The sequence below is a fragment of the Mastacembelus armatus genome, chromosome 6 (assembly GCF_900324485.2).
Source record: "Mastacembelus armatus chromosome 6, fMasArm1.2, whole genome shotgun sequence".
In the NCBI taxonomy this organism is placed as follows: Eukaryota; Metazoa; Chordata; class Actinopteri; order Synbranchiformes; family Mastacembelidae; genus Mastacembelus; species Mastacembelus armatus.
This window is the reverse complement of record NC_046638.1, coordinates 23,882,668-23,895,647: the sequence shown is the minus strand read 5'-3', so window position 1 is coordinate 23,895,647 and position 12,980 is coordinate 23,882,668. Positions and strand designations below refer to the sequence as shown.

Sequence of the window (12,980 nt, the reverse complement as noted above, 5' to 3'; positions counted from 1 at the left end):
GGCTGCTGAACTAATGCTGATATATGTATTGACTAAAAAAAGTATAGAGTGGTCTGTTGCATTTTGACTGTGACGGCTATTACGTTTGAGAAGAAGGCTGATGAGGTTGGTTCTTGGGGGAGGAGTTACACCAAATACTGATTTACAAAATGTCACAAATAATTCCTGGAGTGCAATCACTATTACAGATCGATTATAGCGTCTTTAACAGATTTGAAGATGGAGTTTTGTTTTAAACCATGAGTTCATCAGTTCATCACCTAAAGTTTTCCATCATATATGAAATCTAGAAACACTTAAAGTGAAAGTGAAAAACTTTCCTTTCATCCAATTCATATAGAAACTTGGAGAAAAATGTCAATAAATGAAGGAAAGAACAGCTTTTAATTTAACTGGTTGTTTTAAACTTAACACTGTCACTATGGATCTACAGTACAAAAATGTGATTGAATAAGCCTCTAACTAAAATACTGCAATACAATAAGAAGTTCAAACCTGTGTTGTCTTGTAACAAGTTTTAAGGCTCCTGTACTGTAGGTGTCTCTTACATGTACATACCTGAACTACCGGTACACCCACCCACTTGAACAATCACAGTATCTACATAATCAGTGAGTCTTGAACTGTGCAAATTTTTGTGTTGAACTTGTGTTTTTTTTGTAACAAATACATTTACAACAAATACATATGTCTTCACACCACAGCCAAAACTGATGGACTTACTTTGCTTTTCAGAACCAGAGACAGAGTTATGCACAAAAATAACAAACTACAGCAAAAGTTGTTAGGAGCGAGTGCACAATATGTACATGTACTGTGTGTGTGCATGCAGCTGTCTTACCTAGACGTGGGTCATATTGCCTCATCTGAACTTCTTCCACACAGTCTGCTGGGAACCAGCCTGTCCTCCCTTTGACTGTGCCTTCCCAGAATCCTCCTTCCCCTATACTCAGCACTGAGGGAAAGAACAGACAGTCTAAATCAGTCAACATTGTCATAGAGCAGCCTGTGCAGCCTCTATAGTCTTGGGACAGAGACAAAAAATGACAAAGGGCTGGATAGCAGAGTGAGATATTTAGATTTTTATGTTCTAGGTTCATAAATTATAGCACAGCATGCACAGAGAGAAAGAAATGGAGGAAAAACAGAGAGACAGACAGATTTTTGTTTTACAAATACACACATGTACACTGATACAAGACAGGAGAAAAGTGTAATGCAAAAATATTAGTCTATAACTAATGGAGCATACAAAGGTGCTAAGGCAACATTATCTTTGTTCCTTCATACCAATAAATAACTTGAAAAATATAAAGAAAGTAGATGGAGCAATTTACAAGTAGAGGGAAAGTAGTAGTGGGGAAAAGACAGAAGAAATAAGAAGAGATAGCAAAGGAAAGCAAGAGGACAGGAGGAGGAGAGAGGTTCCTTCTGAGTTCCACTGTGGTAATTAGAGATGAATGTATAGTTGATATTGATCTTCCCTGCAGGACTGAGCCAGCATGCTCATTTCTACAACGTTCATCCATTATCCCAGCAAGCCAACGCACACACACACACACACACACACACACACTCCTCAGAGATCACTAGCTGGAACTGAAGCTTTGCCGAGCCCTTCTTTTAAACTGGTTGCTAGGATACGACAGTATGATGTTGCAACCAGCAGACAGTCTGCTAAATGATGTAGTCTTCTTCCTCCAAACTATATTCTACTCTGGCATGGGGGACATGTCACGGTGATGTAACCTGGGGCATGATGAGAAGCAGCCAACTGGACTTAAGTGCCATGGTAGTAAATCAAACATAAGACATTTCATAAGAGATTTCTTGCTGTATCTTGTACGAAATATATCATTTTCTTGAGGACTTACTGCTGCATTGTTCTCCACATCCCTAAATTTCAACCACAGGCATACATGAACTGGGCCAGAGCAGCAGTGTGTGTGTTTCAATACACTGTTCAGTCGTGTTCAAATCAAACCTGTTAAACATGCTTTTTGGGCATATAGCATTAATCTTGATGGATGCATTCTCTGTATTTTGTCTTGGCTTTCTGTTATAAATGTTCTGTCTTTCATGAATAAAAATGAGATAGTTTCTATGTATATAAGCTATTACTATCTGGCATTGCTGCTGAAACAAGACAATTTACTGTAATTTCTAAAAATAGATGTTATTCTAAACAATAAAATCCTGATTATGACTACCTCTCCTTAGCCAATCTGTGTCTTTCCCGTGCCTGGCTAAACATACATTAGCTAAGAGAGTGGAATGCAAGAGGGGAGAATGGTTGTTTATCGACTCACTGCTCTAAAAAAAATGACACTCAGCACATAAAGGATGCACAGAATGATCCACCCTCTGATCGCAGCTTAACACAACTTTACCCTGCCTGTCTCCTGAGAACAGACTTTCTTTTCATTTACACCCCCCTCCCTGTTTCTGAATGACTTCCTAGTCATCATCTCCATCCCCCTCTCGGTCTCTGTCAGTGTGTACATATTGTAATGGTGTCCCTGCAGGAGAAACGTACCAGCTGTGCTCTCTGCTCCCCATTGACAGAAATGAAAGAAAAGGTAAAACCTCTGATTGAGCTTCAAGGCTGCCCCTGCTCACTTCCCTCACTTCCTTATTGCCCCCACTACTAATCAGCTACTTGTCCATGACAGCAAAGCCTGAGAATATGGACTGAATCCACCTCTGAGTATGTGAGAAGCAGAAATGACTATTTTACAATGTAAAATATGTCAAACTACTCCTGTTCATTGTGTGAGCAGTTATTCTACACATATGTGCAGACAGTACAACGAACACACGAGAATCCTCTTCAATTAATTTTAAATACACTTTTGTCACTTTAAAAGATGAAATCAAGCCAGTTGACTGTTTCTTAGTGAAGTGAGGATCCATGAAAAACACATTCTCTTACACAAACACATAAATAAACGTTTTCATTTGCAGTATAATCTTCAGCAATTATGAGCGCAGAAACTGCATAAGCAGCCAGAGAAAAAATAAACACAATAAACAATGTCTCACTGACACTGTAAGACTTTTAATAATTCCTTAACCAATTTGAATGTCACTAACTCTCTTGTTGGGTTTTTAGTTTTTGTAAAGTGCCTTGAGACGATTTGTATTGTGATTTGGCGCTATACAAATAAAATTAAATTGAATTGAATATAGCAAGGCTTATTGTCTTGGCTAAATCACAGCTGGAAGTCACACTGTGTATTTACAATGAATCTGTTTCTACAGGTCAATACTATAGTTCTCAGTTAATGGCTTTACTTTATATCTGGCACACAGACAACACGATGTCAGCAAAATCATCATGTACTGCATGTACAGTACGGTACATGCATGCAGCATCTACTTTATGCCACCGCTCTGTTTTGGTGCTTGCCAACACTGTGTTGGCATGGGAACTGTTCCTGTTAATCAGATGTGGGCTCACAGGAACCAAATGGCAGGAAGGAACTCAAACAGTGCATGTCAGTGCCGGAGGATTTAAAAAGTATGTGTGCCATGTTGATGTTTTCATCATCCACTATACAATTGTACTAAATAATGGATAAAGGATTGTCAAGTTGATAAAAAGTTACACTCTATAATACAAATGGAAAGTAATGATACTATTTCGTTGTTTTATTATTGGTCCAATCGGTCTCCATGTTGGACAATTTTTTGGTGTCATATGACAATATCAATCCATCATCTATACCCTCTTATTCCTAACCAGGGTCACAGGGATCTGCTGGAGCCTATCCCAGCTCTCTTTGGGTGAAAGGCAGGGGGTCAGGACAGGTCACCAGTCCTGACAATTACCATTTAGAATTAAAATGGTGAACTGATTTGGAAAAACATTATTTGAAAAATCACAGGCTGTGGTTTCACATGCTCACTTGAGAGCAGTCTGAACTCACCAGGGACAAATAACTACCTATATATATTTATCCTCTCTGAGAAGGTAGGCTTCATTCTTAGATATGTATTTCACTGTGAGATTCATCACTGGTCACTTTGCAAAGAGGGGTGCAGAGTAAATGTCCAAGTCACTAAAGAAATATCAGCTGAATTTTTGCTGATGGTGATATTTTTTTTGGTTCTGTTTAAGAAAGTCACTGCTGGGGACTACTCCACTTAGAGTCTAGTTTTCTTTGGGTAAAGACTAAGAGATTGGTTGCACTATTGTTCACTGCCACTGCACTTGGTGTAGTTGTTATGTTTAGGTGGGCACTGGGAGTGATTTAAAGGCTTTTTATTCAGAAAGACAGGCCAGGCCAGGGAAAATTGGGTTTGCATGTAGCTGACATTCTTACAAAATGTTCATCTTCTTCTTAACGTCATTTTTGAGCTTTGGGAAATTGGACAGCAGCCCAAGAACAGGTTACCTGGGTTAAAATGAATGTAATTACTTCTTTGATGGATGTGTCCTGTATGAATAATTATATTGAAGTATCAGTGATAGCTGCTTTGTGTCAGGAATAGAAATAAACTACTGCAGGCAGGACTCAGCTTCATTGCATACAGTGGAGTCTAAAGAATGTGTGAGAAGAGTTGCTTCACAAAAGAATAAATGAGATGTTTTGGTTCTATTCTCTGCTGAGTTCTGTCGGAGCATAACAGAACAACAGTTCATTACATAAGGCAATCAACACCTTTTCCCTGTGCAGCACAATAAGAAGTCAGGCCTGTCTCCCCTGAACCAGTGAAAGCACAGCTCTGGCAAACTGATTCATAATCACCTCCACAGGTAAACTGGTGGGAGCAAAGACACATGCACATGTGTTCATATAAACAGTCTCTCTCTGTCGCACACACGCACACGCGCACACGCACACACAGAGCTACTTCTGTCTTTGTCAGGACACTGACAGACTAATGCATTCCTTAGCCCGTTACCTTAACTATAACCATCACAACCACATGCCTTACCCCAACCACAACTCCAACTCTGACTGAAACCTAAAGTCTGAACCCTCACACAGATGAAGTGAGAACCAGGCAAAATGTCATCACTAATCATGCTTCAAAAGCCCCAGTGCACATGCATACACTGACAACCAATTTTATTATGGTATGTGCAGCTAATTGCTATAGTAGCATGCTTTCTGACCTCTAGAACTGCGAATGATTGTCCTGAGAATAGATATTGTACAATGTGGAGTGGACTCCGTTTGAACACAGCTGTGTCAAAATCTTCCAGGACGTGTGAAGTTCACTGAAGTACTGAAAACTGGGATGTTCCTCAAACCTTTTGATGATGATAGAAGCCTTGTGACATGGAGCTTCATCAGACTGGTGGTGTTGACAAACCATTAGGCATTGAACCTGGTTTTCAAGACTGTGAAGATATGCTGTGTTCTTCTTCAGCAGGTATCAGGAACCCTAAAATGCTTACTGTACTGCACCTAAAATCATTCTAACATCACACTGCCAGCACCGGCCTGTGCTATACCTAACAGGATGGATCCATGGACTGAGACATACGCTCCAACAGGCGTGTCGTGTTGTGTGTGTTGTGTGGTTCGTCTGCAGACTGGCGGCAGACTAGCTGTGGTTTGGCACACCTGGGAACCGGCTAGACTTTGAACGGCTCACTGGCTGCTGCATTCCGGTGCTGGTCGGGTACCTTTCTGTTTTGACCGGTGTTTGTTGCTATTTCCTGACTTAGCGCTCGTTGGCCTACCGGTTAGCTTAGCTAGCTAGTTAGCTTACTAACATGGCCTCTCCCTCTCTCTCTCTTTCTTGCTCGGTGTGCCACATGTTTAGTTATTCCTCTGCCTCCTTTAGCGATAATGATACCTGTAATAAGTGTAAGGTTCTGTTAGCCTTGGAGGCGAGGATCACTGATTTGGAAGCGCGGCTCCGCACCTTCGAACAAAAGCCAGCTAGCCTAGCCCCGTTAGCTGGTGTGGAGCCACCGAGCTCAGGGTCTGTTAGCGGTCCAAGGGCAGCTCCGGAGCAGCCCGGAGAATTAGCCTGGGCGACGGTCCGATGGAAACGTACTCCTAAGCAGAAGCCCACGGCTCATCACCTGCCTGTTCACGTTTCTAATAGATTTTCCCCGCTCAGCGACACACCCGCTGAGAAACCGACTCTGATAATTGGCGATTCCATAGTCAGGAACGTGAAAATAGAGACACCAGCGACCATAGTCAAATGTTTCCTGGGGCCAGAGCGGGCGACATCGAGTCAAATCTGAAGCTGCTGGCTAAGGCTAATCGTAAATATGGGAAAATTGTTATTCACGTCGGCAGCAATGACACCCGATTACGCCAATCGGAGGTCACTAAAATTAATGTTGAGTCGGTGTGTAACTTTGCTAAATTAATGTCGGACTCCGTAGTTTTCTCTGGACCCCTCCCCAATCTGACCAGCGATGACATGTTTAGCCGCATGTCGTCGTTCCGTCGCTGGCTGTCTAGGTGGTGTCCAGCAAACGATGTGGGCTTCATAGACAATTGGGCCACTTTCTGGGGAAAACCCGGTCTGGTAGCGAGAGACGGCATCCATCCCACTTTGAATGGTGCAGCTCTCATCTCTAGAAATTTGGCCGAGTTTATTAGCCGACCTAAAGCCTGACAATCCAGGGTGGGGACCGGGATGCAGAGACTCAGTCTAAAACGCTTCTCTGCAGTTTCCTTAGAGCCGCCGCCCCCTCAAACCACATAGACACTGTGTCTGCCCCTCGAACATATAAATCAAACAAATCAGAAGTTAACAGAAGAGGAGTTATTCATAAAAACTTAATAAAAATTAAGACCACTCCTCTTATTGAACAGAAAAACAGAACTGTCAAATGTGGATTATTAAATATTAGGTCCCTTTCTTCTAAATCTCTGTTAGTAAATGATTTGATAACTGATCACCAAATTGACCTACTTTATCTTACTGAAACCTGGTTACAGCAGGATGAATATGTCAGTCTGAATGAATCAACCCCCCTCAGTCATAAAAATTATCATGTTCCTCGAAGCACAGGTCGAGGTGGAGGAGTAGCTGCAATCTTCCAGTCAAACTTATTATTAAACTTTCATCCTCAGAACAGTTATAACTCATTTGAGAGCCTCACTCTTAGTCTCTCACATACAAACTGGAAAACACAAAAACCAGTTCTACTTGTCATTTTGTACCGTCCACCTGTTCCTTACTCAGAGTTTTTAACTGAATTCCCTGACTTCCTGTCTGATTTAGTGCTTAGATCAGATAAAGTCATTATAGTGGGAGATTTTAACATTCATGTAGATGTTGAAAATAACAGCCTCAGCATTGCATTTAATTCTATATTAGATTCAATTGGTTTCATTCAAAACGTTAATAAACCCACCCACTGTTTTAATCACACCCTTGATCTTGTTCCGACCTATGGCATCGAAATTGAACATCTAATAATTTTCCCCCCAAATCCTGTTTTGTCAGATCATTCTTTAATAACTTTCGAATTTAAAATGATGGATCATGCAGCGTCTGGAAGAAAATTCCACTACAGCAGATGTTTATCCGACAACGCTGTTAATAAATTTAAGAAAATGATTCCATCTTTATTTGCATCTATGCCAAGTATAAACATAATGGAGGGCAGCTGCCTTAATCTTACTCCCTACCAAATTGATCATGTTGTTGACAGCGCTGTAACCTCACTGCGTGAAACGCTTGATTCTGTAGCCCCTCTGAAAAAGAAGTTAGTGAATCAGAGAAGACTATCCCCATGGTATAATTTACATGTTCGTACCTTAAAGCAGGCATCACGAAGGCTGGAAAGGAAGTGGCGTTCCACAAACTTAGAGGAAATTTTTCTAGCCTGGAAAAACAGTCTACTAACATATAAAAAAGCTCTCCGTAAAGCCAGAACTGCATACTATTCATCACTAATAGAGGAAAATAAGAACAATCCCAGGTTTCTTTTCAGCACTGTAGCCAGGCTGACAAAAAGTCACAGCTCCGTTGAGCCCAGTGTTCCCTTAGCTCTCAGCGGTGATGAATTTATGAGTTTCTTTACAAATAAAATCACAACTATTAGAGATAAAATTCAGCAGATGCTTCCTATACCTGCAATAAATGAATCTTTTACTACAGTAGCTCTTGAATCATCTGTAGGACCTCAGTTATGTTTAGACTGCTTCTCTCCTATAGATCTCTCTGAATTTACATCAGTAGTTGCTTCATCGAAATCATCAACGTGTCCCTTGGACCCCATCCCGACTAGACTGCTTAAAGGCACCCTGCCATTAATGAACTCATCTTTATTAGACTTGGTAAATTTATCTCTAGTATCAGGCTACGTACCACAGGCCTTTAAGACTGCAGTAATCAAACCTTTACTCAAAAAGCCTAGTCTTGATCCAGGTGTCTTGGCTAATTATAGACCAATATCCAACCTGCCATTTATTTCTAAAATCCTAGAAAAAGCTGTTGCTAAGCAGCTATCAGACCACTTACACAGGAATGAACTATTTGAAGATTTCCAATCAGGATTTAGAGCATATCATAGTACAGAAACAGCACTGTTGAAAGTTACCAACGATCTTCTCTTAGCCTCAGATAATGGACTTGTTTCGATACTTGTCCTCCTAGACCTTAGTGCAGCATTCGACACCATTGACCACAACATCTTATTACAGAGACTGGAGCATGTGATTGGTATCAGAGGAACAGCGTTAAAGTGGTTCCAATCCTATTTATCGGACAGATTCCAGTTTGTTCATGTCCATGATGAACCTTCCACACGAACAAAAGTTAGTTATGGAGTTCCACAAGGTTCTGTGCTAGGACCGATTCTGTTCACCCTGTACATGCTTCCTTTAGGATATATCATTAGGAAGCACTCTATTAATTACCACTGCTATGCGGATGACACTCAGTTATATCTATCTATTAAACCTGTTAATACAAACCAGTTAACCAGACTTCAAGCCTGTCTAACTGACATAAAGGCTTGGATGACCAGTAACTTTTTACTTTTAAACTCGGAGAAAACAGAAGTCAGAAGTATATTTGGGCCTAAAAATCTCAGAAATAACTTTTCTAAAATTATAGCTACTCTAGATGGCATAGCGCTGGCCTCCAGCACTACTGTAAAAAACCTTGGAGTTATTTTTGACCAGGACATGTCCTTTAACTCACACATAAAACAAATTTCTAGAACTGCATTCTTTCACCTGCGCAACATTTCCAAAATTAGGAACATCCTGTCTCAAAATGATGCAGAAAAACTAGTCCATGCGTTTGTTTCCTCAAGGCTAGATTACTGTAACTCATTACTATCTGGATGTCCTAATATCTTAATAAAAAGCCTCCAATTAATCCAGAATGCCGCAGCCAGAGTCCTGACAGGAACTAGCAAGAGAGATCATATTTCTCCTATATTGGCTTCTCTTCATTGGCTCCCTGTAAAATATAGAATAGAATTTAAAATCCTTCTTCTCACATACAAATCCCTTCATGATCAAGCTCCTTCATACCTTAAAGACCTCATAGTACCATATTATCCCAATAGACCACTTCGCTCTCAGAGTGCAGGTCTACTTGTGATTCCCAGGGTTTCCAAAAGCAGAATGGGAGGCAGAGCCTTTAGCTATCAAGCTCCTCTCCTGTGGAACCAGCTCTCAGCCTGGGTTCAGGAGGCAGACACTCTCTGTACTTTTAAGGCTAGACTTAAAACCTTCCTCTTTGACAAAGCATATAGTTAGGGCTGGCTTCAGGCAACCCTGAACCATCCCTTAGTTAGTTATGCTGCTATAGGCCTAGACTGCCCGAGGACCATTGGTGCACTGAGCTCCCCTACCCTACCCCCCCCCCTTCTCTCCCACCTCATGTATATTCCACCATTGAATGTTACTAACCTTGTGCTCTCTCTCTCCCCTAGTTTGTGCTCTCTCCCTCCCTCTCTCTCTCTCTCTCTCTCTGTACCTTCTGCAGGTGTCCCTGGTCCTGGAGCTGTTTATCGCTGATGTGCAGTTACTGGCCCCACCAACTTGCAGTGTCTATTTGTTGTTTATTGTTGCTGTTCTTTTCTCTCTGCTCTATCCACTCACCCCAACCGGTCGAGGCAGATGGCCGCCCAAACTGAGCCCGGTTCTGCTGGAGGTTTTTTTCTTCCGTTAAAGGGAGTTTTTTCCTCTCCACTGTCGCCAAGTGCTTGCTCATAAGGGAATTGTTGGGTTTTTAGTTTTAGTTTTTTCTAAAGTGCCTTGAGATGATTTGTATTGTGATTTGGCGCTATACAAATAAAATTAAATTGAATTGAATTGAATCCATGCTGCTTGTTTCTAATTATTTAATCATAAAAATAAAAAAGGGCTCAAATTTGTCTGAGAACCCTCTTTCTTTGTCTCTACAATGGTCCAATTTTGAGGTTTCTGTGCCCAGTGCCAATACTATCTCATCTGACAACCTCCTGGGCAGACACCAAAGTCATTCAATTGCCAACATTTCTTACTAATCCTTCTTCAATCAGCCCAAAGTAGAGTTCAGAACCCAGAATCTATATGGGGCAGACTGTATGAATCAGGACAAACAAATCAGAAGCGAGCAATGAGAAATTACATAATATTGAACAGATCACTCTGTGGATGCAAAACAACTCTCTCCAAATAAACAGTGACAAGACTGAAATAATCATCTTTGGGCCACAGAAACAAAGAGAAAGTGTCAGCAGTCACCTCGAGTCTCTTTCTTTAAAATTTAAAAATCAAGTTAGAAATCTAGGGGTAATCATGGACTCAGACTTGAACTTTAACAGCCACATTAAATCGATAACATCGTCAGCATTTTATCACCTCAAAAACATTGCCAGAATCAAAGGGATCATGTCTAAACCAGACTTGGAAAGACTCATCCATGCTTTTATCTCTAGCAGGTTAGATTACTGTAACGGCCTGTTCACAGGGCTCTCAAAACGAGCTGTAAGGCAGCTACAGTACATTCAGAACGCTGCTTGGGTGTTGACTAAAATCAGGAAGTACAACCACATTACTCCTGTTCTCAGATATCTGTGCTGGCTTCCTGTCTCTCAGAGAATAGACTTTAAAACAGCACTGCTTGTGTATAAGTATCTTCATGGCTCAGCACCACATTACATCTCTGACATGTTGATGCCATATGAACCATCTCGAACTCTGAGAACATCAGGGACAGGCCTTCTGCTCGTGCCCAGAGTCAGGACAAAACAGGGAGAAGCAGCGTTTCAGTTATATGCAGCTAAAACCTGGAATAGTCTTCCTGATGATGTTAGACAAGCCTCATCTCTGGCAATGTTTAACTCCAAGATAAAAACCTTTCTTTTTAGTGTGGCATATAACATATGACAACTGACAGTGTTTTATCCAAAGTGATTCATCTGCATCTCCAAAGTGTTTCCTTTAATATTAATTTCACTATTTTTGATTCTTGCTTATGTATTTTTAACTTGTCTTTTATTTCTGTAAACCACTTTGAATTACTCTGTGTATGAATTGTGCTATACAAATAAACTTGCCTGCCTGCCTGCCTGCCTACACACAGATGACTTTATTTATCACTATTAAAGTTATTGTGACACAGATATTAGGTCATCTTGTTGAGCCCTATCAACACCTGACATGGTTCTGGCCCAGAATCTGTTTCTGTCAACAGGATTTTCACTCAATGTACCTGAAGTCACATTAAAATTGACTGAATCGCCGATCAGTCTGATGACACACAGTAGCAGGGTACAGGGTTCTGCTGGAGCCTATCCCAGCCCTCTTTGGGTGAAAGGCAGGAGTACACCCTGGACAGGTCACCAGTCCATCACAGGGCCACATAGAGACAAACAACCTCACACACTCACACTCACTCCTATGGGCAATTTAGAGTCACCAATCAACCTGACATACATGTTTTTGGACTGTGGGAGGAAACCAGAGTACCTGGAGAAAACCCACACAAGCACAGGGAGAACATGCAAACTCCACACAGAAAGGCCCCTGATGGGTTTCAAACCAGGAACCTTCTTGCCGTGAGGCAACAGTGTTAACCACTAATCCACCATGCTGCCCCTGTATGAACATTCCTAATAAAATGGAAACTTGAACAGAAATTTCAACAGTAGCACACACATACATTACACTTATACATTTTATCTTCACAGACAACAAACAAACACCTAACTCAAACAAACACCTAACTCTCTTAACTTCTCAAAGCAGCCCGTGATGTCCTACCACCCTCTGCCTATTTCATATTGTCTCATACTGTTTCATATTTGTTGTTCTGTCATCTGGGTTTCTGTATTTCAATTTACTTTTACTGTACTTCGCCCACTTCCTAGATAATCCACGCTTTTGCCTTTACATTCTCTCCCGCCGTTTATGTATTCTTGTTACTGTTGTTTTAATGCACTCTATGTATATCATGCTGTATGCTTCCTTTTCTATCTGTAAGGTGACCTTGAGACTTTGAAAGGCGCCATGAAATAAAATGTATTATTATTATTATTATTATTATTATTATAATGCACAGAGTAACTGATCAGGTCGACAGTCGTGCAGTAAGATCTTGTATGTCCAGTCCAACATGGTGTATTGTGAGTTTTGTCTCAACAGATTGCACAGTGTCTCTCTGGGTCATCAATGGAATATTCTAAGTTTTTATAAAAATAACACGAAAAGCATAAAACATGACCAGAAAGGAGAGCAGCACAATAGAGAGCAGTAAAGAATGAAACAAAGGGAATGAACGTGACAGAAAGAAGCTGTTCAGCACTGACACAGAGAGATGAGAAGCAACTCACGACGGGCTCGAGCTGACAAAGGGAAAGAGATTTGCTTCAACAAACATGTTGTTATCCATGAAAAGTCAGGTACAGTATCGTTGTGTGTGTCTGTATGTATATGTGTATGTTGCTTCTGAGTTTTATCCTTGGCTGAGTCAGTCACGACTCCTGGTTTAAAAATAGCATCAGTGAGGATGCAGAGTTATTTATACTCTTCACACACACACTGCCTGCAAGC

The 12,980-nt window shown here is 41.0% G+C and overlaps 1 protein-coding gene across 2 annotated transcripts in view; it reads right to left on the bottom strand.

Annotated features, from left to right (window-relative positions):
• The window catches only part of shank3a (SH3 and multiple ankyrin repeat domains 3a), a 249,953-nt gene that overhangs the window by 49,319 nt on the left and 187,654 nt on the right, over window positions 1-12,980 (bottom strand). For both annotated transcript variants that reach the window (XM_026310747.1, XM_026310746.1), the window contains one exon: window positions 842-955. In XM_026310747.1, the coding sequence (XP_026166532.1) occupies window positions 842-955 (114 nt within the window). The remainder of the gene's footprint in view (window positions 1-841; window positions 956-12,980) is intronic.